The following is a 27793-nucleotide window of genomic DNA, read 5'->3' on the forward strand; positions in this document are numbered from 1 at the left end:
AGTGAAAGGATTATGCAAAGAGCTCTGTTCAGCAATGGCAAAATTTTGGTGGGAAATTGAAAAAGAGGAGAAAAAGATATACTAGATGTGTTGGGAAAATATGATAAAGGTCAAGGGGAAAGGAGAACTAGGATTTAGGGACCTACAATACTTCATCTTGACATTATTGTCTAAGCAAATCTAGCGAATCGTAACCAAACCAAATTTTTTAGTTAGTAAAGTCCTAAAAGGTAGATATTTTTCTAACACCATCATCTTTAAAGCCCAGTCACCAGGTATAGCTTGTCAGATTTGACAGAGTCTTCTAGCTACAATTCCACAAATAGAAAGAAGAACAAGAAAGAATGTAGGAAATGGAGCTAACATAGACATTTGGGAGGACAGATGGCTTCTAGAGTCTAAGAGTGGTAAAGTTTCTACACTTAAACCAATGGAATGTGAAACCATCTGGGTTCAGCAACTAATGAGAAAGAACCAGTGGAATATAGGACTTCTCAATACTCTCTTTAGTGCTGAGGATTGCAAAAGGATTCAAAGCATCCCACTCAATATATTTGGAGGAAAAGATAGGTTGAGATGGAACTATACCAAATCAAGTTTATACATTGTAAAATCAGGTTACGATTTCAAGAAAACATGTAGCAGGAAAGACAAAGAAGCTAGACAAGATGGGGGCAACTCTAGCAGAGGAAGCAAAAAAGCACAAGTATGGAAAAGGTTGTGGAGACTTAATATGAAGCACAAAATAAAGCACTTTTACCTAGAAATGTCTTCATCACATCCTCCCTATCAATGAAAATATCCATAAAAAAATAGGTAAAGGAAGCCCAATGCATAGGAAATGTGGTGATGAAATTGAAACTTTGGAACATATGTTATTTTTTTGCAAATCAATTCAGGACATTTGGAAGGCTTTCCCGCTTCAATGAGATGGCCTTCACGATCATAAATGAAATTTTTGGCATTGGTGGACAAAATTACAAGAGCTTAAAACTAGGAAGAATGGAAAAGACCACATAGCTCTGCTAGCAAACTTGTTTTGGCAAATTTGGAAATGCATAAATGAAGCAAATTTCATCTCCAAACAATAATCAGGAATGTGGGCATCCAAAGTTGCTTTGGATGAATGGAATGAATTCATGCTAGCAAACCAAGTGGTGATCTCGCCTGAGGAAACTGAAGCTAATATGAGAATTTCAGCAACCCAAGAACCAAGAACTACCCAACATGCATGGAAACTATTCACGGATGGAACTTGTGATAAAAGAGAGAGTTGGCTTGGGAATTGGAATATGGGATAATATGGACAATTTGAAAGCAACCTAGACCATTCCTATTCACCATTGCAGAGAACCAACAATTGTAGAGGCAGGGACGGAGCCAGAAATTTATTTTTGGGGGGGCTGAAGTGTATTAAAAATTTTTTTTTGTGACGAAATAAATATATTTAATAAGTAAAATTTAGAATCAATAATTATAAAAATAATAAAAACATATAATTATACATACCCAAAGATTTGTTATTGATTAACACTTGAAGTATTGGTAGTTGTTGCACTCGAATAACGAAGAGGAGGCAATTGCATTCTGCGAGTCTTCATCCGTTGAAAACGCTGCAATATTTGCTCATTTTCAATTGTTGCAAAAATATCCTTCTCGATGGGATTGCAGGAAAAAAAAAAAAAAAAGCACAGTCGGAAGATGGACCTCTGCTCTTACCTACCACCGTAATATAATGGATTAGGATTCCCAGCAGCAGTTACTTTGGGGCAGCTTCAGAGCTTTGCCAAGTTTATTTGCTACAAATTTTTTAAAAACTTTAATTATAGTAATCTCAAAAATTTCTCAAAATTTTTAAACTACACACTTCAAAATATTCAAAAATTTACGCACTTCAAAATTTTTTAAAAAAACTTCTATAGTAAGATACAGTAAAGTTTTAGACAAAAATCCAAAAAACTCACTTGCCAAACCGGGGCAACATTCGTAGCAGCACTTTTGTGAAGAGAATAAATGTTTGTTTAATTCCAACGGCACCACTCGTGACTTCTTGAGGCAGCAACAATTGACAGTTTGACACCAGCTGAGCTGGGCTGAAGAATTGCACGCTTCGATGGGCCTTCTGTCCATTTTCCCAACGTCAGTCAAATCCATGGGCCATGGACAACAGCAACAATTGACTTTTCTATTTGAACTTTGGTCTACTCTTCCTTCTAACCCAAAAAAAAAAAAAAAAAAATTTTTTTTGGCCTACTCTAAACCAAAATGTTTACTCTTGACTACAAGCAGTCACGAGGGTAAGAAATTAATTGACAAAGGAAACAACGGACTCAGAAAAATTGTTTTGACAAATGCAATCTTATCCTTACCGTCCAAATCTTGGGGGGGGGGCTTAAGCCCCCACCAGCCCCCCTTTAAATCCGTGGCTGTGTAGAGGCCATGGCAATGGCAATCAAAATTGCTCTCACTTTTGCTTTAGGTAAGAGTTTAGCTTCTATTTGTATATTCTCATATTATGAAGAAGTAGTAAATGCTATTAATGGGGAGGTAGAGGATGAATCTATACTTTCTACTATCATTCAAAATATTAGAAAGTTGAAAATTCCTTTTGGTTCTACCATTTTACTTTTGTCCTTAAGGAGTTTTAATGTTATTAATCATTATTTGACAAAATTTGCCACCAAAATGATTAGAAATGTGAAGTGGGAATGTGATTTTGGCCGGTGTCTTGTGAATGTGACATAAGTCATTTATAGGATAGTTGTCCCAAATTGTAAATGTTTTAAAAACACTAATTATATTGAGATGCAGGGAAAAAGAACGGAATGGGTGGTACGAAAGAATGAGCGTAAGCAGGGAGTGTCCTACTGTTTACTTACACTAAAAAATTATAAATGACATTTTGGAAAAGAAAAAAAAAAGCGCTCACCGGCCAAGAAAAAAAGAAAGAAACTCTTAACGGCCAAAACCCAGCTTCAGTGAGTCCTCTTATTAGTAGCACAGAGACGAGACTAGACTCTAGGGCAGGTGATGCCATCCTCAAACCCTCGAGCTCGCCACTTTCCACCACCAATGTCGTCGACGTCCTTATCCCCCGAAGGAGAAGAAGTAGCAGAAGAAGAACAAGTAGTGACTCCATGGGAGGTATCCGCCAAGCAAGGCGGCAAAATTGACTACGGCAAACTGATTGATCAATTTGGCTGTCAAAGACTCGACCAGTCCTTAATCGACCGCGTCCAACGCCTCACTAATCGGCCTCCTCACGTTTTTCTCCGCCGCGGCGTCTTCTTCGCGCACCGGGATTTTACTGATATTCTCGACGCCTACGAAAGAGGAGACAAGTTTTATTTGTATACCGGCCGTGGACCTTCTTCCGAAGCCCTGCATCTCGGCCATCTTGTTCCGTTTATGTTCACCAAGTATGTTTCTTTTTTGTTTTTTTTGGGGGGGAGGGGGGGGGTTTCCTACTGCCAGTTTTTTTCTGGAAATATTTTGAGAAATTTGTTCTTTTTGTTGCTTTTATTGAATTGAATGTCTTGTTCCGGATGACATTGTGTTGAAATTGAGTAAACCTCGTTGATTCTTTGTGGAATTAGGTTCTGAGTCTCAGCTAGTTTTTTCGAATGATGTGCATATGATTTTATTATATTTGGAAAATTTGTATCTTTTTTGGGCTGTATTTTACTTTTGTATCTTCGTAGGTAGTCTCAAGTCCTTTGATATCATAAAAATTGCGGAAAATTGTTCTACTTTGAAATGCAAGAACATCACATTTTGCATTGATAGAGAATATATTAGAAAATTTGACTTCAAAACGATCATTTTCCCCAAAAATGAGGTAGTTCTTCCACCCTTTTAGGGTAAAACTAAGTTGAGATTGTCTTATTCCAGATACTTGCATTAGGAGTTGCATATTCTCCTGTTAGGTTTCTCTGCTTATGCAACTTTTGCCTTTTGTACAAATTCTTTCTTGAATTGATATAAATTTCAGATGTATGATTTGGAGTCGAATTTGAACAGTGAACAGTCAAATGAAATGTTAGTTTAAAAGAGTTAGAATTGACTTAGTTTGGAATGTGTTATTCTGTTGGTTTTTCTGTTTCAACTGGTGGAGCTTCAGGGTAGAAAGTCAGGAATCTAGTTGGTTGCAGGTACTTGCAGGATGCTTTTAAGGTTCCACTTGTAATACAGTTGACTGATGATGAGAAGTGCATGTGGAAGAATCTGTCAGTAGAGGAGAGTCAGAGACTTGCACGAGAGAATGCTAAGGATCTGATTGCATGTGGATTCGACATTTCGAGGACCTTTATTTTCTGTGATTTTGACTATGTTGGTGGGTATGTTATTTGTTCATTAACTTGTGAGTTTGTTTTTTATTTTTATCTCTACTTCATTTTAAGATTTAGAGTTGACATCGTGGTAATTTAATTTTTCACAATTTTGTATGTTATATGTCTACGTAATTGTTATTGAAAGCTTAAAATGCTTGTTATATCACACTGCTTCTGGATATATGCCTTGCTTCATGTATGCTTGTTGATTTGGAATATGTCTTTCTGTGGTATGGATGTATCTTTAACTTTTATCGACTTATTGCAAAAATCATTTTTTTTATCTTTATAAATTTTCCCCTTAAAAGAGGTTTAGCTTTTTCCACAATGTCTCAATTGAGTTATACGGTGCTAGCTCTAGGTATGGGATCTTATTGAAGTGCTTTATTTCATTTGATATGCAATACCAAGCTGATGTTTAACTTCCTGAAGTTCCATGTTTATCAAGTAAGAATGCTATTGCCCAAAAAAAAAACACTTTATTACATGGATATTCATTGCTGATTTGCTAGCACTAAAAATTGATTAGTTTATTTGGGAGATGTCTGTGATGAGAAGCTTGTGCCCTATGAGGGAATGATTATCATGAAGATGAATGAAACTGAGATGTTCTTGAACTTGTCAGGGCTTAAACAGCTGGAATGAAGAAAAAAGGCAGTGAAAGAAAGAACATCTAGAGAAATTGTACGATATGCCTATAAAAAATTCGGCCACTAACCTGGAGAAAATTCTGATTACCACAACTAGTAACTAGAGATGTTTACTCTTAGTTTTAGGTTGAGTGGAATTGGATTTAAGCAAGGTTAGGTTTCCTAACTGGGCCGATGCGAGAGTACTTCTCCTTGGTGTATAACAATTCTTCTTTCAGATGGATGAAGAAACAAGTTGTCTATCCTGTTCTTGGGGCTCCAATAGCAAAGTTGGTCATGCTTATTGTTTAGCCTCATGATGTAGACATATTATTGTTTGTTCTTGCATCTCAAGATTTTGCTATTGAAAGGTAATTGCATACGAGTTCAAGTATACAGTTGAGTATTAACTGTGGTAGCAGTGGATGTTGGGAGATACACAATGTGGGTTCATGTAATGCATTGAAAATCAGTTTAATACTGTTTCATGCATGCTTGTGTAGTAAAAATCGGTTTAATGCTTGTGTAGTAAAAATGCATGCTTTAAAGCTAAAGTTTACTTTATCCATTAGTTCCTTTTAACAACATTAATCAGTCATAGTGACTATCAAAACATGATTTATACGTTTTCATTAAACATTCTGTATGTACATTACTTCTGTCTTGCCCTTGCCTTATAATTTCAGTTTTCAATGTTTAGTGCTTGAAATACTAGCCAAAGTTTAGAATATCCAATGTTTAGTGCTTGAATACTAGCCAAAGTTTAGAATATCTCCTTGTCTTCTATAGACAAGTGTTGGATGTTCAGATGCAGACAATCTTGTAGGCTAATCGATGCTGACAGTCTTTCACATTGGCTTCCTGATAGTCATGAATTTCAACCATAGCAAATTGATTTGCTATGGTTATCTGTGTAACAATATTTGGGTTTGTGTCGTCCATGCAGCCAAAAAAGGGCTGAGGGTGTGGCTCATACATCTGACTAGACTAACATAAACTTTGATTATCTGCTATTTTATCTACGAGGTTGTTATAGTCTTCATACCCTAATTCTTTTCTGAAGCATCTTTAAATGGAACCTTTACATGAAAAGTAGTTCCTCATCGTTATTGACCACTGGTGCTTGTGAGGTACAATATAGAAATGGTGATTGCAATTAGGAGATAGTTTTATTGAGATTAAAAAGGAATGTAGGGATCCTACCAATTTTTTTTGGGCTTGGAACTTGAATATGAAGCAAGCAATAGTCTCCTAGTGACAGATTATCTGAATAATGATGGTACTCTTTGTTACACTTCTTTCAAGATGGATTTTCAAGTAAATTATAAATAAGTGAAGATATGTATAGGCATAGATATATCTACTATTATTGAATCCTGATTTGTTCTGAAAAACAGGTTTGGTCCGAATAGATTTTGTTCTGAAAAACTGATTTTGTTCTGAAAAAAAGATTTTGTTCTGAAAAACAGGTTTCGTATAGAAATGTAGAATTCAATATGCATTTTCCCGATTGTAAGGTGAATGGATTCCAATTTGATTGTCGATTAAGAGACAGATCATGGTGTTCATTGCTGGAGATATTGGTTTCTTACCAAACCAAATAAAAGAAAGGGACATCCTTGCTTTTTAATGTTGCATTTCTTATTTACTGCTACAGTATTCTTACTTGAGGATTTTCTGTTTAGTGCCTTCTACAAGAACATGGTGAGGGTTGCAAAATGCGTCACTTACAATAAGGTGATCCGTCTGAAAAGGCATTACACATCATGCTGGGTTGCTATCTGCTAATGAATTCTATTGTTAATGGGGTTCCTGAGTAGAATTAATTGTTCCTTTCTTTCAGGTTGTTGGCATTTTTGGTTTCACTGGGGAAGATCACATTGGAAAAGTTAGTTTTCCTCCTGTTCAGGTAGGAGAATGTACTTGATTTTACATGGTAACCTCTGCTGTATCTGTAATGTTGTTCAAGAAATGGTTAGTTAATGTTTGCTTTTTGTTTCACAATTTTGAATGTTCAAGTAAATATTCCATTCTGATTGGAGGCGATTACCTTTTATTTTTTCCCCTTTTCCAATTTTTTGCACTTTATATTCTAAAATCTGTGTACGCTGCCTGAAGGAATGATTCACACAAACAGTTCAAGAGGAGTGTTGGATTTTTTTTTGGCGGTCTAGTAAATAGTATTGGGTGTGTTTGGATAGAGAGGTTTTGAAAAAAAATAATTTGCCTCACAAATCCCAATCTTATCTAACATACATCACATCACAAAAAGTGCTACAGTAATTATCTCAAATAAATCATCCAAATAAACTCTTATCCAAACAAACTCATTGTCATTTTTATGCAGTGCATTTTTATGCCGTGCTTTTGGGACACTTGCATGGTCATGTGTTTGAGGCTGACTGTTAGAAGTAGTTTTTTCTGGTACTTTTGCATAAAGCATTTGCTGTGCCTATTAATGTCTGAGTTGTTTTTAGTGATATAGGACAAGATAGGGGAGATCTAGACGCAAATTTTCAAACTGAAAATCCTTTTCTACTTCAGTATTATTCATCTACTATTGTTGAAGTGGATTGCATTTAAATGCTTATGTTTATCCATGTTAAAAGCTACCTTTGTTAGTTATAAATGTGAAAAAGCTTTGCTGTAGTCTAGTAGATCTAAATCTAAAATAAAGGTGAGAACTTTGCTGTACATTGTGTATGCTTCCTTTCTCCTCCTAGTTGTGGATGCAATTGATTCTTAGTCATTTAATCGGGGAAGTACTAGATCTATTGCATAACTTAACTAGTCACTTTAAGATTTTAGTTGACCCATTTAGAATTCTTACCAATCTCGTGATGATTTCTCTTATATCTGTTTCTCTTATATCTATGTTTTGGTGAGTTTGTAGTGTGCCTTTGTGCACAATCATAAATATTTCACCTTTTAAACGGTAGAGAACTCAATAATAAGATGCAAACATGTCTAGGAATTATCTTTAAGTTGACTTTTGTTGAGTTTATCAAATCAGAGAGACCTCCCTCTTGTTTCTTCTGTAATTATGTTGACTTGCTCTTAGATTCCATGGCTCTGTGTTATATATAGGGGTTGACTGCTGCTGAAATTTTCTTTGATACAGATGAAAGTTGTTTACATCATTGAAAAGATTTTGGAACATACTAAATTTACCTGGCAACACTAGGTTTTTAATTGACCTTTTAAATTCTAAGTTCTATATGCATTTTTTGAAATACAAACTATGTTGCAGAAACTAGAAAGGTGAGCTTTTTTGCCCTTTTTTTTAATTTTTAAGCTTTTGGGTAATTTTCTGGAAAGGGGAAATGGATGGGAAGGAAGAAGGAAGATAGTGAAAACAAATCCATTGTTTTAAGATGAATAACAAAGACCCTTAACCATTGGGGGATGTCCAATTCTCATCTAGAAGGAAAGGTTCCTATGAAAAACAAAAAGGGGGAGGAAATGGAAAGTAACTACAGTTAGAAAGATATGTGTACTTCTGTTAAAAGACATATTCTGCAAGTCAGTATCAAAAAATGAAAGCAAATTAAGTCATAAACAATCTCAGTGCACCTTGTAGATATGATACAGTGGTTGAGGATTTTTATCCTTATTATCAGTCATTTGTTATATTGTTTGATTTTTTTTACGCTTTAGAACCTTGGCCTGAAAGCATTCTGCTTCTAGTTGGTGATCTACATTTGAATAATTTACAGGCTGTTCCATCCTTTCCAAGTTCATTTCCACATCTTTTCTCTGGTAGAGAGAATCTTCGCTGCTTGATTCCATGTGCAATTGACCAGGTTTACTCTCATTCCCACATGTTTCTTGATTTTTGAATTTGTAAAACTTCTGGACTCTCATGTTTCTGCGTGGTACTTGTGGTGATTTTGACCTTATTATTATTCAAGGAATTTCGTTGCTCAATTGATTTTATGTCGAATTATCTTCCTTTACAAGATAGACATCAGGTCTGTCTAAAAAATTAACCTTGTTTACAGTGCAAACTCCTGAGGTTTCTTCCCTTACTCACAAGCAATTAGTTTTTAAGAGAGGAATCTTAGACAGTGTTTAGTGACACATCAAAGCGCAATATCCCACCTCAGACGCATCCCTCTTCTCCTTACTTCAGTCTATGGCTCCTCTCTCTCTCTCTCTGGCCCTCCCCTCCTCTTCCAGGGCTCTGTTCGCCCTCCCTGTTCCGTCAGACATCTTTCCCTCCTTTTCTTGGCTACCTAATACGTCTTCCTGCCTTTGCATCTACTGCTTTCTTCCCATTTCTCTGCTTCCCCAGTTTTTCCTCACATCTCTACTTTCTCCAGTTTCCTCCAATTAATTGCTTAGTCCCTGAAGTGGATATATTGCCCTTTTTGTGTAGGAACCAAGTTGCTAGTAAATGTTGGAGGAACAAACTCCTGAGGTTTCTTCCCTTACTCACAGGCAATTAGTTTTTAAGAGAGGAATCTTACAAAGTGTTTACTGACACATCAAAGTGCAATATCCCACCTCAGAAGCATCCGTCTTCTCCTTACTTCACTCTATGGCTCCTCTCTCTCTCTCTCTGGCCCTCCCCTCCTCTTCCAGGGCTCTGTTCGCGCTCCCCTGTTCTGTCAGACATCTTTCTCTCCTTGTCTTGGCTACCTAATACGTCTTCCTGCCTTTGCATCTACTGCTGTCTTCCCATTTCTCTGCTTCCCCAGTTTTTCCTTACATCTCTACTTTCTCCAGTTTCCTCCAATTAATTGCTTAGTCCCTGAAATGGATGTTTTACCGTTTTTGTGTAGGAACCAAGTTGCTAGTAAATCTTGGAGGAACAAACTCACAATTTTGCTAAGATTTTGGGAGTGTTCTTGCTTACATCATGGTGTTTTTATGGACTTTGTTGCTTAAAGCAAGTTATAGATGGTGAATATGGCCTGATGGTGACTCTGAAAGATGGGTGATGTGACTTGAGAAGGGGCAGGAAATGGGTTGGCTGGCTTTAGGTAAAGCAGCCAGTGCTCGAGGGTGGTTTTGGGATGATGGGTTGGGTGGTGTGGTGGCCCCCAGATCTGTCAACTGGTGTGGTTGTCAGGTTAAGGTTTTTAATGAATTAATTATTTTTAACAGTCTACATTATGATGTGCTAATTAAGGTGGTGTAACTGGTGTTGGTAATGTACGTGCTGGTAGTGGTCTGCAAGTTTGTTCATTGGTGGTTGGAGAAAACTAGAAGTATAGATAGACTGTTTCCATAAATGTAAATTTATCACATAGGCCAATTTTGACGTGTGATGTATTTTTTCAGTTTGTCTGTCACATTCCATTAAAAAATACATAAGCTTACCTATATAAACTTTTCGATGTCCTGCTTGAATGCTCTGCTTGTTACTCACCTATAAACTGTCTTCTAGAGTTGCCCTAATATACAAAGGGAAAATCGTTCAAAACGTCCCTTACATTTTGTCAAATGAATTTTTTTGTCCTTCACTTTTAAAAGTGTAATTTTACGTCCCTTACAAATTCATATTAGTCAAATTTGGTCCCTACCTAGGTTTCCGACTAATTTTTGGTTGGAATTCATCACGTGTCTTGCATGTGATTATTTTTTAGGGGTAAAATTGCTAAATCAAAATTTACATAATCAATCTATAATCTCTTACATTTCACAAAATAAATTGTTTCGTCCCTCACATTCACAAAATAAAATTTTCATCCCTTACATTTTACAAAATGAATTTTTTCATCTCTCATTGACCATGTACACAAATAGGTTTTTTTTTTTAAATTCATGTATATATCTATTTGATTTCACCTGAACAATATAAATAGTATGTAATATATCTCTATTTTATTTCACTTAAACAGACTAATTGTAGTTGTGCATATGCTATTCAATAGATATATACATGAGTGTAAATCTAATAATTTTTTTAAACCCATATATATTTATATTTGATTTCACCATGTAAATTTATTTAATATATGCAACCTTTTCTATTTTGGTAATAATTCATTTATTAAGTTGTATAATAAGACCATCTAATTAATCAATGTTAATTCGAATTTTATAGTCATGCTAACAAATTGCAATTTAAATCTGAAATTTTTATTTGCCACCTTTAAGACCAATAGTTGAATTTCTTACCTTATGATTATTTTAAAATTTAAAAGTGTCGATCACTTACTTCATTTTGTCATACTTTTCCTTTGTTTATTTTTTCTATCCAAATTTAATTCGATATTAAATCTTGATAATGTTTAGAATTAAATATCTTTTTTGTTTTCAATTTTTGAGTAAAAGGAATGAACACGAGTAAAAAACTAACAATTTTTTTAAACCCCTGTATATATCTATTTTAATTTCACTTGAACAGTAAGTTCAGGTGAAATAAAATAGAGATATATTATATGCTATTCATATTGTTCAAGTGAAATCAAATAGATATATATTAAATATAAAAAAAGTTAGTTATTCGTACACATGATCAATGAGGGATGAAAAAATTTATTTTTTAAAATATGAGGGATGGAAAAAATTTATTTTGTGAAATGTGAGGGACGAAATAATTCATTTTGTGAAATATGAGGGACTATGGATGGGATTATGTAAACTTTGATTTGCCAATTTTGGCCTTCAAAAATGATTACAAGCAAGGCACATGGTGGATTCTGATTAAAACTTAGTCAGAAACCTAGATAGGGACCAAATTTAACCAATGTGAATTTGTAAGGGACGTAAAAGTATGCTTTTAAAAGTGAGGGGCGCAAAAAGTTATTTTATAAAATGTGAGGGATGTTTTGAACGATTTTCCCATATACAAATACAGCCTTTTCATATTCCCCAAGCTCCATATGGAAGAAGCATGCTACTTAACTAAAGATACAGTAGTAAGGTCTCAGACCAGTTGGTTTACTATACAATACTAAAATGATGTGGTGCAAGAAATTAGCCTCAGATTTGTATTGATGTGAGAGACAGATTTAGACTGGTCGAGGGAACTGATTCATCTAATTTCCCTCAGTGTATCTTTAGAGAAGTAAATATCCAAGAATACAACCTTTCTGCAAAGGCAAAAAGAAGCTTTTTGTGTTTCATGGAGGTATGAAAGGAGGTAAATAAGGATATCTCCAGCTGAATGATCTTTACACAACCAAATGTCAACTGAATAAGTGGGCGAAGGATGATATACTTGGTAATTTCCTATTGTACAGGGAGAATGCATATCACATAGCAGTTATGGATATTGTCCTTTGCATATGCTGATAAAACCTGAAGAATGCATGAATTAGAAAAAAGGAAAACCTGAAACACATTTAGTGGCCTTATTTTGGCTGTAGAATAAAGATTATATGAAAGAGCTACCATCTGCCCAGGCTAACACATATATATGCCTTCTAACCATTCACCAAATCCATCATCTGCATTACTTGCAGATTAATCATTATATGAACATTGTATCTCCAAAAAGCACTCAGGTAGTGGTTCTTGCAGCCAAGTGTAGAGGCTGGTTAAACACCTGGTTAAAAGATGAGGAATTTGTATATCTGGGAATACAGGTCTGATAGTCTCTGATGGTGCATTGTTCCACACCTGATCTTGCATCCATTTTGAAGGGAAAAAAAAATTTTGAGTTCTAGGTGAAGGTTTCCTATAGCAGACACTATAGCATATGAAATAGTAGAAGAATTAAACTTGTAGAGCTCTAGAAGGTTTCCTAGAGGCAATATTGCGAGCCTATAAAGATTTACGTGTAATGCACTTTTTTCATTGCTATTCTGAGGAAAATTCTTGGCAAAGGATGTCTTTATGATCTTCAGAAGAAGAATTGTGGCGGGGAATTATCTGCCTAAAGTTGATTTGACATCTTAGCTTTAGCTTGGTGTGCTCCATGAAGTTGCTTGCTGGTTTCTTGTATACTGCTTCAGTGCTTCTGTCACTTCCCCTAGTCTTGAGTTTAGTGTATGTATGCAATCGAGTTATGTGGTCTTACTCTTTCTAACCAAGGTGCTTTTACCAATGTTTGCTGATTGTTGCATGGTTTTGCTATGTTGTTACAGTTTTACTGGGTCTTTGTGTTCCAGTCTCAAATTTTGGGCATCTAAAAGAATTATGGATCTGAAAAAGTTACATTTGGTCTGAAGTGGTCCAAATGAGGAGATAGTTTCGCATGCTAGCTTCTATTTAGATTGACAGTTTTCAGATATTTAGATTGACGTGCCATTCTTTTTCAATTAGTCTCCTTTTTCTGGATTTTCGTAGATCTTAACTTTTTTTTTCTTCAGGATCCTTACTTTCGGATGACACGAGATGTTGCTCCTAGAATAGGATACAGTAAGCCCTCATTGATCGAATCAACATTCTTTCCCGCACTTCAGGTTTTCTCTACTTTTCTTCAAATTCTAATGTACTCATAGTTTTAAGTGTAATTATAGTCTGTTGGACATGGTTGAATTAATATTTCTGCTATAAAATAGGAGTGTTCTATAAATTGAACTCGCCCCATGTCGGCACTTCTGTCTGCAAAGTACTTGAGGATATATTTATGGTTTTACTGCTTTTTTCTGCAATGATACTGTCTTTTTTGCCATAATGGTTTCTAAAATCTCCTTTGTGGATACAATTAGGTTTTTAGTTTAGCATTCAAAAGTTTGATAAAAGCTGATATTATTGCTCATATCATTAGCCTTTTCATCTATTTGTTAATTGTTAATGCTCTGTTCCAAAAGATGGAAGTTTAAATAAGTCATTTTCCCTTGGTTATGAGAACTCAAAAATCCCTTTTGAATGTCCAATACTTACAAGCTGTGAATTGTTTCATATGATCTAGGTTTAATGGTTGCAGATGTTACGTGTAGAATTAGGTGAGTGAGGAATCTCATAGGTTCCTTTAGTGTCTGATAAAATGAACACTACCTTACTGAAAGTACAAAATTTCAACATATAGAGATCTAAGAATCAAAATCTAGATCTTAATAACCAAGCTAATTAATCTACATTCTATAATCAAGCTATCAAGTCCTGGAATCAAGCTATCTAAATCAGTCTAATGCTATACCACTAGTTAGAGATCAAATCACATGTAGCATAAAAAAATAGTATATCAAAAGTTTGATATACTATTAGTTAAAGCTAAAAGAGTATGCCCTGTGCCCATGGCTCTCATAACTCTAGTGTCTGTCATATTATAAAAAAGAGACAGTTTTGTGATGTTGTGCTCAGAATGCAGCAAGTTTTCATTCTTCCAGGGCTGCATTTTCTTTCACAATAAGAGTTTTTACTATCTTGAAAATTAAAGAAACATAAATCTGTTGCACACAATTCACTCTGCTATAGGTGAAATTAGTATTAAAGAAAACTGGCTGAGCATGAGCAAGTAGCCATGAGAAGGATATAACTCTACATTTCTTTGTATACCTCTAGCACAACTACAGATGGGAAGTTCGGTCTTTGCTACAAAACATGAATTCTGGTTAGAATTGAGGATGTATACAGGCATCTGTAGAGAATATATTGGAAATTTCCTAAAGCTTAGCTCTAGGTGTTCCTTTTGTTTCATGAAGCAGCTATTTGAGAGTCTGATGAATTTACTAGTTGAATAATCAGTAATTTAGAATTTAAGCTATGTATACTGTACAAATTTTTATAATCAGAGTGTGAATTGGAAAAAGCTGATCTTACAACTTGAATGTTGTCCATGATTGTTCCCTTCATGATCTACGGCACTTTGTTTCATTTCCTGGATATGAATGCGATATAAACTAGTTTAGAATACCTGAGGAATTGACTGAGGATAGCACTTGGGAGGCAGGACTCAAAAATAAGGAGTGAGAGTTGATGGCCCGTAAACCTTGTAACCATCTATATTTAGATAAAGCTCTTTTACTGTCTCACTTTTCTTTTCTTTCCTTTTTCCTAGTTGCGAGGGGGGAGGGGGCAGGAGGTGAGTGGGAGGACTTCAGAAAATAGACTATATACAGAGAATTATGAATGTGGATCATATGATGAAGCTGGTTAAGCTAGCAAGGACCTGCGGGAAATCTTCTTGTAGTTTTTCTACAAAAGAAACGTTCCAAAGGCTTGATTGAGGATAAGAGCTTACTTTGCGTAAAGTGCATCAGAAAGTCCTACTGTAAATATAGGCTAAACTGATGTTCCTCTATGTATGATGGATCCAACACTTTGATATTTGTAGTTCTGTTCATTGATTGTCTACTCTATATGAAATATAACTTGTTTTACTAATTTAAATGATTGTTTTACTAATTTAAGTGATTCCTTACCTCCTTAAGATATTCACAAAGTATCAAGGTTTGCATAACTTAATAGCAGTTGGCAATATCCTGCCCAATCAACTTGATGGTCTCTAGCTTCTGTATTCTCTTGTTGGACATTGATTATATTTAGCAAGGGTTGTTTTACAGTAATAAACACACAGTTAGACTGTCTATCTCTGAACCAAATAATTGCAGATATGGAACCTTCCATTTTTTTGTGGCACTTATTGCATGTTGTTTCCATGTTGATTTCTATAATTTACATTCAACTTTTGTTATCTTGAAAATTTTACAGGGAGAGACTGGCAAAATGAGCGCTAGTGATTCAAATTCTGCTATATATGTGACAGATACTGCAAAGGACATAAAAAACAAGGTCATCTAGAGTTTTTCTTCATGTGTTTTTCCAGATTCAATATTCACAACAATCAATGCATGTTCCTCTCCTGTAGTTCTTTTTCATTTTATTATTTATTTATTTATTTATTTATTTTTATAGTTTTCCAGGCTCTATAAATGCATCAAAGATAATGAATCAAAAGGTTCAAAGTGGGATATATAAAGTAACTGTACTGATGGAGCTCACGATATGTGAATCCTGATTCTCCCACAGCTTGGTTTTTGTGCTAGTAATTGGTTAAGACCAAAAATTGCCATCTTTTGTCCACAGGAATATTTGGCCTTCCTGTTGTCCAGCAAACAACTTTTGCCTTTTTGTATATAATAAGTTATTTATGGGCCCATCTTGGGGATGTGGAAACTGTCCAGCAAACAACTTTTGCCTTTTTGTAGATAGTCAGTTGTTTATGGGTCCATCTTGGGGATGTGGAAACTATCTTATTGATGTTATCTTTTATTGATCTTATTGATGTTATCTTTACAATTAGATTAACTATTTTCTGTATAAACCATTTCTTGTTAAACATTTTCATGTTTCAGATTATGAAGGAATCTTATCTGCAAAATATAGGCATCTATCTGTTCTTAGTGGTCCAAGAAATTTGGTATAATGGAGCATGGATTTCCTGGAATGGTGGACATCAGGAATAGAATTTTCTCATCTTTTTCATTACATTTCATCATTTAGAGAGCAAAACAACTTTTAGTGATGAAGATTTTCCATGTTCAGAATGTGCATATATCATTTTCCAGTTAGAATCCTTCTAGCTATATGAGTCAATTTAGTGTTCAAGTCTAAGTGACACAACACAGTTTCTGGGTTTTTTTGGGGGAAGGGGCAGCACTCTTGATGGCTGCTTTATTCAGTGCTTTTATGCTTCTCAAATGTGCCCATATGCCTGCTTTTCTACAATGTAGTTATCTGGTTGGTCAATAGAAAAACCACCATATTAAGTACCTATTTTCCAGCATGTAAATAATTTCTTTTTGTAATTAATACATTGTACTTAAATCTGGTTAGTGTATCATTTTAAGTACTCCAAAATGAATTTTATTTCTCTTGATGATTGATGAGATAATAGTAGTCATACTATGAAGTAGTCTGCCAGCAAAAACACATGTGGATTCGAGCAATTTATTTTTTTTTTTCTGTTGAAAAACAAAGTACATATGCTAACATGAAGAAATTTTTATTTATCTGGATATATGACCAAAAGTAAGGCTGCACTGCTTGACACTTCCTGCTGTGTTTCATTTTATCAGATCATGTTGAATGCATTGATTTTTCTTGCTACTCGTCATGCGTTCTTTTTCTTAAACGTTAGAATGCTATTTTCAATTACTGACACCTTGATATTCATGTATTGTGCATAGGGTTTTTGGTGTGCTTCATGGCTTGTTTCTTATCTGTTAAACACCTTGTCAGAGGAATATCCAAGCCTGTCTATATGTTTATTTTTAAAGCAAATTTTTTACAGCTATTAAGTCATATTACTTGTCAGTTCACTTTCTTTTTTATGGCATTCCACAGATAAATAAATATGCCTTCTCTGGTGGACAAGATACTATAGAGAAACAAAGGAAGTTTGGAGCAAACCTTGAGGTACGAAACTCTGCTGCATGCAAAAGATATAACTGCTGAATTGTTGCTACTCTTCATAGTGAATGTTTCCATAATCAGTTTGTTATGTTCATTATTGCTTTACTGTAATATTTGGATTTGTCAATTTGTTTATTGAAGGAAAGGGCCAAAAGGCAAGCAACTTGTGTCCATTGGTAGAGTGCACAGTTTCTGGAATCGATGAATGTGTGTATAAAAGTAGTGATTTCAATTTCCAAGAAGCACAAGGAAATTTAAAATAGGGTAGGCATTTATCCTGAATTCTCTATGAGGATGCTCAAAAGTGTCAAATGGTTATCTAACCACACCCATCAAATGGTCCGTGGAAGTGCTCTCGTGATTAAAAGACATGCAGTCTTTCAACATATTTCTACCCTGAACTTCTAGCAACTTGGTAGGCTTTTAATGTTTACTAGTATGCAGTCAGTAATCACTTTAGTGCAGTAGGAGGCAAGTAGTATCTTCAACTTCTTTATCCTGGCATAAAACCAGCTAATGTGTAACCCTGCACCCCTGGTCAGATGTTATGTTGGTAAAATAAAATCACAAGCTGCATACCATGAAAAGAAGGAAACTTAGCTGTGAATCTTAATTTTTGTGTAGGTTTCCATACCTATACTCATTTGATCTATTCTCCCACTTGTGCTTGTATGTAGAGTATTCCAGTTGTCATATTTTAGCTAAAGAGTATTGCTGAAGAGAACCTCCAGTGTTCGAGCAACATTCTGAATGTCAGATTCAGGCTGGATTGTACATGTTGCTTGAACATCAGCCCCTTTAGCTTCGCATTTCACTACATAGCTTTGCAGATCAGGCAATGCCTTCCTCAGAGTTCTATTCCTACTCCAATTTTCACATGCTACTTTTAGCTTTGCTCATCTACCATACTTGGTGTCTGTAGAACTTGCTCCCATCCTTTGACCTCTATAGAACCAGTCTATAAATGAGAGAACTATCATTTATTATCATTTATTGGCCGATTCTCCCATGTTGCATACTTTGTACAATTTCATTTCTTGATGCAGCTTTAGGTTAACTTGGTTTTTTTAAAACCCTTTCACTGATTACCTAGTATTATGGACTTTATTCTTGTAGCATTTTAGTGGCCAAAAATGAGTTTTTCCTACATTTTCCTCGTCTCTGAATTTCATAATTGGGCACACGATGTTGTCTCTCTCTCTCTCTTTTTTGACAAGTGAGTTTGACTGGATTTCTGAAGAGATTCTATGCTTCTGTGAATTGGATGAAGCTCAGCCCATCTGGTGTTTTCATTTTATGAAATATACAAAACCCAAGTTGAGAAAGTTCTTGATAAGACAGACTGTGATGATTATATATAGTTTGGATATATGGTGAATAATTCTGTATCCAGTTGTTCTGGAGATTTGTCTTTTATAACTTGTTAGAAAATTTAAGAATGTTTGAGGTTGTATGCCTTCTGTTTACACTAAGGTATTATCAATTAACTGTTGCTTAACAAGCACAAAGGAAAAACATTAAGTTGAATGAACCAGCATTTGTCGGTAAGTGAGGCAAAAGAAATAGAATCAATTGGACCTTTGTACTTTTAAATTTTTGGAGAATAAAATTCAAGACTGCTACAAGTCTGAATGGATTGCCTACTCCAGAAATGAGTTCTAAAATAATGTAGTCTGTAAATAGTTTTTTAAGGACTGGATTGGTGTATTTACTATATGTAGCTCTTTGTTATTTTTCTATAGCAGTAACAGGTGTCCATCTTTTTTTCATGATCGCTTTTTCACTTTCTATAGCGGTTGATCTGGGAATTTATCTAGCACCATCAAGTAGCGCCTCAAAAGCTTAAACATCATAACCCTTATGCAATACAATATATTGTGGTCATGTTGGCAATTAATTTTATGTCTAGCCTCACATAAGAAGCCAATGAAGATTCACTTCCTATCCAGTTTATTCACTACAGTTAAGGGTGACTCTTTTAGGTGTTCTGGTGTCCAAATTATCCTTGTATAATTTATATTTCCTGTTCTGCATTATCATGTCAAAGGGCTTGACTGTGAGTCTCTAGTATTACCTTAATCCATGTTTCTCCTCCTACAGGGTTTGCTTTTATAGCCCTTGAAAGATTGCAAATCCCAATCATGTAGATATCTTGAAAATAAATTGCTCTCAGTCCCTATTTTATCCCTGGTACCCCTTGCCTTGGATATATGAAATTTAGTTGGAATTTCATTCTTAAGCGTATACTAGCCGAGATCCAACCATATGCCTGTTAACAACCTGTTAACTTGGAGACTTCATGCTTAACCTTTCTTATTCCCTTTCGAAGAACAGCCGGGCAAGAGCTTTTGAACCTCTCCAACTCCCAAGCCCTCCACCCCCAAAAGTAGATTAAATTGCCCAACTTTAATTAAACTTGTCTGCTCAAACTCCTTTTCTCATTACTTCCTCTGCTTGAGCTAAACTTCGGATATCTGTAAGACCTAGGTATTGATTCTCAGATGTGCCTAATGCAAAAGATGGGAATTTTGTTCCTGCATCATTGCATCCTACAAAACTTCTTCGTATTTGCTCTAGCATCTCTGCAACTGAGGCTTGCAGAGCAAAAAATGATAAAAAAATTAGGTAAAGGAGTGTGTACTTCTGATCATTCTTCTCCCCACTATATCCAGAACTTAATTTCATATCAAAGGTGGAACTATCTGATCTTGCATTCCTTCATAGAGCTACTAGTTTTTAACCAACTTAGAGTAGCTTTTAGATGATAGAATTTCTTCTCAGAACCACAATAACATTAACTGATCTTTCCCCTGAAAAAGGGCAGAAAGGGCACCCAGTTTAGCTAACCCCCTTGGGTGGTAACCATGAGAGTTTCCTTCCCCGTTACCTTTAAGGTGACTTTGCTTATTAAATAGTTGTCAGGGATTTTCATTAACTGGACTAGCGAGGACTGTAATGGATCACATCCATTAACTGGCTATACTTCTAAGCCTCCAATCGGGCTTCCATTGAGCAGTGTTGAGAACCGTGTTATGCTAGTACAGAACGACAATTAGTTAGAAAATCTGCCAAAGGTTTAAAACTTTCGATATGACTTTTGGGATAATGAAGAACAATCTGGAAATTGCTAATTCCCCTAAATGAACTTTAACAACATTAATGAAAGCTCGGGAAAAAAGATCTGTTAGTGATTATAATTATTGAAAAATAAGGAAAACAGTTAAAATGATAAATTTTACGAATAGAAAATCAAGTTAAACAGCACAACTCATAGTTGTTTGAAACTCTCATTTCTCAAAGTAAATTAGCCAATTAAGGAGTTAAAATCTTTCATTATAATAAGATCCCAATAAATTCACATCTTTGTCATCACCACACTGACATCACCTCTCATTTCGAGGAGCAGAGGAGCTGAAGAGAATCTGAGGTAGTGGGGTTTGTTTTGAGAAGTGGTGCTCCTCTTCATTTATTTAGTCTGTTCTCTTTCTGGGTCTTTTTTTTTTTAAATTCAGTTTATTAAATGGAGTTACATAAATAAAAGAAAGAGAGACTTAAAAAGAAAATAAAATAAAGCTAGGGAACATGCATTTTTGTTTAGGAGTAGTTCCTACAATGGATCTGACTAATGACGTATGCACGTGAAATGTTTGAAAACCCAAAAATGTGGGCCTACACTGTGCACAGCGGTTCAACTGGTCAGCGTGGTTCAGCAGTTTTGACTTAGTTTGACTGTTTTTCTTTTTCTTTATTGTATTTTCTTGCTGTAACATGTATTCACACCGCCTGGTCATCCAGTTCTTGAACTAACCAGTTGGAATGGCCTGCCTATTCTGGTTTTCAAAATACTGGTAACTGTAGTTATCTTCCCAATTTCCAACCTATTAAGAAATCATTGTTATGACATCCATATGCAACTTTTCTTCTTCAGATACATCTTATATGTATGGGTTTTGTTAGTGACTTGTGGGTTATGGTTGTTTTTACAATTGATTAATTTTGTACCTGTATATATGTCCTGATCTCTCTCTCTCTCTCTTTCTCTCTCTCTCTCTCTCTCTCAGGTGGATATACCCATTAAATATCTTGAGTTTTTTCTTGATGATGATGCTGAACTGGAACAGATTAGGAGGGTAAGCAGCCATCTATTACTTTTTTGGTGTTCTTCTGGCCAAAGCTTAATTTTGAAATTGCATTTTCAGAAACCATAGGCGATAGATGTTTAGCTTCACCTTAAAACTTGTGTTTTTTTTTCTCTTCAGGAATATGGAGCTGGGCATTTGCTAACAGGTGAAGTTAAAAAGCGGGTTATTGAAGTTCTAACTGAATTGGTAGAAAGACATCGCCGAGCCCGTGCTGCAGTGACTGATGAGGTAACAGACTACTGCCATTTTTATCTTGAATTCCTCATGTTGGTTCAAGTATTGACAAAATAGTTCTTAAATGACTATAAAAAGTTGAGTTTGAATCCTTTGATTCATAGTATGGACAACAAGAAGATTTTTATTTTTTTTTTTAATTTTGCTTCTGTTGTAAAACCCAAGTGTAGCTAACTGTCTTTCCTCTTTGATAGCTCCTTGGAATGGAGAATATTCAAGAGAAGCTTTCAGAAATTTTTTTTTGAAACTTTTAAGGCAGAGAAGCTTTCATTTGATCTTAGTGGATGTTTATTTCTTTCAACGTGTACCTTTGGCCATCCATAATGTGAAGGAGCTAGGGCCTGAAGTCAGGGGTTGCAATCTTCTACAGTTAAGTAATGGAACATTTGAGCCTTTGAAGAAAATATCTCAGTAGTACCTGTAACCACGTATGCAAAAATGGTTTAGTAATTAGTTATACAATTTGTGAATTAATGTACTATGAGGGAGCAGTTAATCAAATTGGCTAATCCTAATACCTATAATGTACTTAATTTGTCTTAGTATTCAAAGTAATTTCTTGCATTATTCATGTTAGTGTTGCTTGAGCGAAAGTAAATTTGGCATCTTAAGTTTTATAGCAATTAGTTGCATCATGATTACTAGTATTACACAAATTAATTTGTAATCGGTCACCCATTGAATTGTAAACAGTTTAATAAATAAATAAGATACACTATCAAAAATCGTCGAAGTAAAACTTAGTTGCTAATTGACCAAAATAAAATGATGATAAGAGGTAGGAGTAATTCAAATTCAAAAAAAGAAAAAGAAATATCTCAAGTGCATTTTGTTACACAGTATTTGAGCCTTTTCTCTCTGTCCATTTACTCTTCTCGACATAACTAGCTTGTTTCTTTCTTAGAGGCATCAGTTATATTCATCCATGCGTTCCTTAATTATTGCTCCCACTCCATCATGGTGGGTTGATATTTTATGTCTATATTATCTGTTTTTTTAATTGCTATTTTTTCTTGACTTCTTTCTTCTGATACATTGGATTTCAATATATTTAATTCTTACTGGTTGCCCCTCACTTTTTGTTTGAGAGGTTGCAATATATAATTTTTGTGGTTTCGAGGGGGTGCAAACAACTAATCATATCTAATTTAAAGCATAATTAAAATAATTATAGGACACCAAAGGATTAGGATTTTTCCAAAATTTGAAGGGGGGTGGGTCAATTGCCCACCCTCATGATAACATGGCTTTGCTGGCCATCCTGCAAGCTGTCAAACTGCACTAAAATGTGTATACAGCTAACATAAATGCATCTATATATATGCATGTATATATACAACTAACATGTATCCAGTCCTGCAGGCATATTTGTGTGTCTACATGTGCAGCTAGCATGTATACTTGCATAGATTTGTATATATGTGTATATACAGCTAACATGCATACCTCGGCGTGGTGGTTCTGCTCAATTTGATTTCGTCTTTATATGTGTCCTTGCAATAATCATGTCTTGGGCTTCCAAGAGTAAGGAAAATACTATGTAGTGAGTATGTATCATATTACGAACTGGTGCATATTTCTTTTCCCAATAAGATGTTTGTATTATCTAATTTAAAAGTTACACACCATTGCAAGTGCATGTCTTTAGAGTCGGAACCTCTCATTGACGTGAGCTTTTGAACATTGCATTCAAAGCTACTGGCTAGCAAAGATTCAAAGACCAAAGGAAAAGAATTTATGTTACAGCAGTGTGTCTAGAACACACCGTCCAAGAAACTTGTGGAATTTTACACTGAGAAATGTCCTGCTCCTATCCTTCACTTCCTCCATTTTTCCTTTCCGTTCTCCCTTCATTGTATGTGGGAAGGGCTTCGATTAGTATATATTTTCCAGTTGTCTGTAATTTTAGTCAACACTTTTTGCCTTCTATCATCCATTATGCTAGTACTAGAGATAGTTATTTTCCCCCTAAAACGTCAGGTTTTTTAATTGTTAGCTTGTGGAGCATTTCTGAATGCCATCAATGTTGTATATGTTGGGTTTTGTCAAACGATGTGCTTCCACTTGTTTTAAGTTTTTTAAGTTTTTCTTTTATCTAACTCAAGTAATTGGCTGAGATGTTTGTAGTTGTTCTCAGTTATTTCAAATAGTTTACTTTCTTGTCTTTGTCAGATGGTTGATGCATTTATGGCAGTACGACCTCTTCCAAACATGTTCAGCTAAAACTCGCTATCTAGGCCTCAAGGTGTTGGTTCTAGAAGATCATTGAAGTTACTTCGAACTTTTGGATGGATAGAGATTTTCATTATCTACCTTGTGCTTTGTCATTCACACATTATATTTTGTTATGCACATTCTCATCCATGCAACCATCAAACGTGATTATATGTCTACATGCTTGTGGCGGATTAGAAGCCAAGGTTCAAGAAATTGACTGGATTTTTTTAGCAGCTTTTTACCAATTTGAAATTTATTACTCAGATTGGTAATACTTTCTCTTAGTTAAGCGGGCATCTCCTTCCTCTCCTCATTCTGTGCTATTTCTTTCTAATGATTCTTTTGAACACATTTGTATTATTTCTCTTGTAGAAAAGTGCTTTTCATTGCGTATCTGGACGTCATTGTCCTTTATGCTTATTATATTTCTATTTTGAGGAAAGCTTTAGCTTCTATATTTGCAAACAGCTTGCAGACTCGCTTCCTATACTGTTTGCTAATGAACCAGCTTGGGGAATTTTGAGCAAACATCTGTTTTTAAGAGAATTTGTAAGGTGTTGAATATGCTCTAGACATCATGGATTTGGAATATGTTATGGTATGTTAATTTCTACTGATAAGTAGTGAATTTCGAGATCAAGCAAATTATTTAGAAGTAATATTGTGGGGAGGAACATGCCTACTAACGTGAATACTCCTTTTGTGTTTTATCAATCGGAAAAGTTTCGCTCATTTACTGTATATGTGCTACAATCAAAGGTTAAATGACTATGGTAACAGTGGCTGAACTGTTATGGAGCTACTGTTTATCAACTTTGATGAATAGTAATTGTAAGCAAAATATGCATCAACAATTCGATGTTCCTAAAATCAAATGAGTCCATGTATGTATGCTTCAGATCTCCCCATTCGATCATGTTACCCAAACAACTGCTCATCATAGTGAATGAATTGAATGATGATATACAATGTTTCGAACAACTTCGAGAATAGATAAATAACCATGAGTTGCCAGGAATAGCTGAACTTAAAACACATTGACATTGTCTCCTAAGCTATTAAACAATCTTGAATCTTCAAGAGTTTGTCCAATGGCTGCTTTGTAGTGGAGTTTCTCATCAAAGATCTGACTAAATGTGTTTTATGATGCAAATCTAGGTTAGGAGGAATCAGCAAATATCATACCACTATGATAAAAGGACATAACTGTCAAATTTTCACTCTATCCTTGAGGAAATAACTCAAAGCACTACCATTTTTCGAAAAAAAAATTCAAAGCACTATTATCATGATTCATGACTACAGTTTCATCTTCAATTGCTGGAATGAAACGGAGGCTTGCATTTGCCAAATAAATAGAGATAATCATCTAATCCAGTTAATACTGCTTTACAATCATGGGAGAATATAGGACCATGTCATTTCTTATTCTTTTTTTTATTAGGTTTTTTTATTTTATCATTTTTTTATTAGGGTGTTAAGTACCAAATTGCTTGAAAAACTTTTGTTTGACAAGATGTTATGATCTATCGTACTTCTACACTAATCAAAATATAATAAATCATTATATATGTAAAGCACCTATATCTTCCTTATAATTCTCTTTTATTTTGAATAAGTTAATTTATAATTCCTTTATTACTAATTTACTCCCTCACTAGTTGTAAGAAATAATGGAATCGAAAGTTTTACTTTTACTTTTATAGTTAGAGTAAACTAGGATTTTTGTTCATTTTGGTAGTGTGATTTGTTGGTGAGGTGTGTGTGCTAAATTGGGCGGATAAGAACGAGTATTAAGTAAGAGGAAGTGTGTGATTAGAAGTGTTAAAATAAGTTAGTGAATCATAAGTTAAAATAAAAGTACAAGAGAGTTAAGAAAGCAGGCTTGAACTGATGTGTGCCGTTTGTTACCGGTTGAGTACACCATTTGACCAATATTTTTTTACCTTAATCTCCTTGATTTTATTTCATTTAATCCTTCCTAAATTACCCCTTAAGTCAGCCAAAATATTTGACTAGGAAAAGGAAAGAAAAGAAGAAAAAAAAGAAGGAACACTTGGATGCCAAGTGTCAATGATCAAGGGATGTTTGACCAAGACCATTTTCTTTGTTCTTATCTTCTTCTTGGCCAAATTTTCTTCATTTCTTTCTTCATGGTGGCCGAACCTCAAGAGGAGAAAAGAGAGAGAGAGCTTCAGTTTCCATCTTAATTTTTGCCTTGTTTGAGTTGAAATTACAAAAACTAAACCGATTAAATTAGCACCAAGGGAGTTAGGAGGCTTGGAGTGGAGAGTTTTTTGAGAAATAGCTTGGTTCTTCACTTCTCAAGAGGTTTTGACGGTATAAGTTCAACAACTTCCTTTCTCTTTCTTATTCTTGTAAAATATGGTATAGATGACATGAATTTTGGAATATTATGGATGATACTCTAGGTTTGGTGTAGATTAGTGAAATTTCAACTACGGTTTTGCAATTTTCAGCTTTGATTTATGTTGTTTATCCATGATATGTTGGTTTTGAACTTGGTTCTGGACTTGTGAGGTGATTAGTAACCTTATTATGCCTTTTTAGTTTTAAAAGAGGAAATTCCAGCTTTCTTAAGAATTTTCCAACTTTGGTATTGGATGATTATTTGCTCGAAATGAGTTACAATTGGATGGTTTATGACCTAGATTAAGAACTATCTTTATATTATTACTTGTGTGTTGATTTGGGGCTGATTTGAGAAGAAAATAAAACCTTGAAAATGGCTGAAAAATAAGGGAAACACAAAGGAAGTGCTGTTCGTTTTTTTTTTTTCTTGAAATTCAATCGAGTGAAAACAGAACTTGACCGGTGATTCTTGGGTGAATTGAACTAGGATTGCTTAGGGTATTTGAGTTGCCTTTAGTAGGGATGTATAAATTGAAATTCTTGCAAAAACCTAAATGTTTGATAAAGAGAAAGTTGTGACCCGCCTTAAACGCGATTTCCTAATTTCTTATACCAAGTTGTGAATTTAAAAGTTTTAAACGCTTATTTATCGAAACCAAAAGAACGAGCATAAATTTTCTAGGGTTTAAGTAAAATGAGTACTACTTGAACGAGTTTTATTTACTTGAATTTTCTTTAAGCGAAACTGATGTGTGCACGGACCTCAGTCCACGTAATGACCCAGTCCGGGATCCATTGAGCCCAGTTACACGTGCATGGGCCAAGCTCTTCAAAGAATCGCTCCAAGCCCTTGTTTGCATTGTCCAAGACCAACATGGAGTCCATAGAGATATTGAGGTCTTGGAAGGAGACAATCAAATCATCTACACCATGATCAAAGCCCATGAAGAGTCCAGTGGGCCTCCAAGAGAGTTGGCTGAGTAGGGCCTTAGTATTTAATAAAGTTGGATTAGTTATTTCAGTAGAGCATAGGCCAGCCCATCTTGACACCAAGAGGGCCGAATGTTTCCCTAGGGTTCTGAGCCGACATGAGAGGTATCTCCCATCCGAATCGGTGTGATACATACTATCGCTCAGGGAATCGATTACAATTGTTTATGGTACTCAGTTGACAGGAGAGGTACCTCCCACCCAATTCGGTGTGGTACATACTATCGCTCAGAGAACCGATTATTTGTTTAAGGTTTTGAGTCGACATGAGAGGTACCTCCCACCCAAATTGATGTGGTACATGCTATCACTCAGAGAACTGATTATAACACTGAGACGGTATTCATGTAACAAGTATTGCATAATTAAAAGAAAGAAGGGACGAGGGCGTTCCCACGAGTATACACATAAGTCGAGGAGGTTCACTCCATTTGACGTCACAATACAAATATGGTTTGCAATAGCAACACTTCACATAATTCACATAACAATTCAGTTCACCCGATTCGAATATCAATGCACATAGTACACTTCAATTGTAGCATCACTTAAAGGAGAAAGAGAGCAATAAAGTACACACTCGTCTCGACAAGTTCACGTATTATGTATAACACTTGTACAA

At 35.1% G+C, this 27793-nt stretch overlaps 1 protein-coding gene across 1 annotated transcript; it reads left to right on the forward strand.

The window, feature by feature from the left end:
- The first annotated feature begins 2918 nt into the window (after positions 1-2918).
- On the forward strand, positions 2919-24201 carry LOC113740021 (tryptophan--tRNA ligase, cytoplasmic). Its single transcript, XM_027267499.2, has 11 exons — positions 2919-3419; positions 4152-4337; positions 6646-6697; positions 6804-6869; positions 8677-8763; positions 13225-13317; positions 15512-15592; positions 17147-17218; positions 21277-21345; positions 21475-21585; positions 23764-24201. Exons 1-11 carry the CDS (start codon positions 3031-3033, stop codon positions 23812-23814), a joined length of 1257 nt encoding a protein of 418 aa, XP_027123300.1. The 5' UTR covers positions 2919-3030; the 3' UTR covers positions 23815-24201.
- The last annotated feature ends 3592 nt before the right edge of the window (positions 24202-27793 follow it).

Source organism: Coffea arabica, chromosome 4c (assembly GCF_036785885.1).
Source record: "Coffea arabica cultivar ET-39 chromosome 4c, Coffea Arabica ET-39 HiFi, whole genome shotgun sequence".
Lineage (NCBI taxonomy): Eukaryota > Viridiplantae > Streptophyta > Magnoliopsida > Gentianales > Rubiaceae > Coffea > Coffea arabica.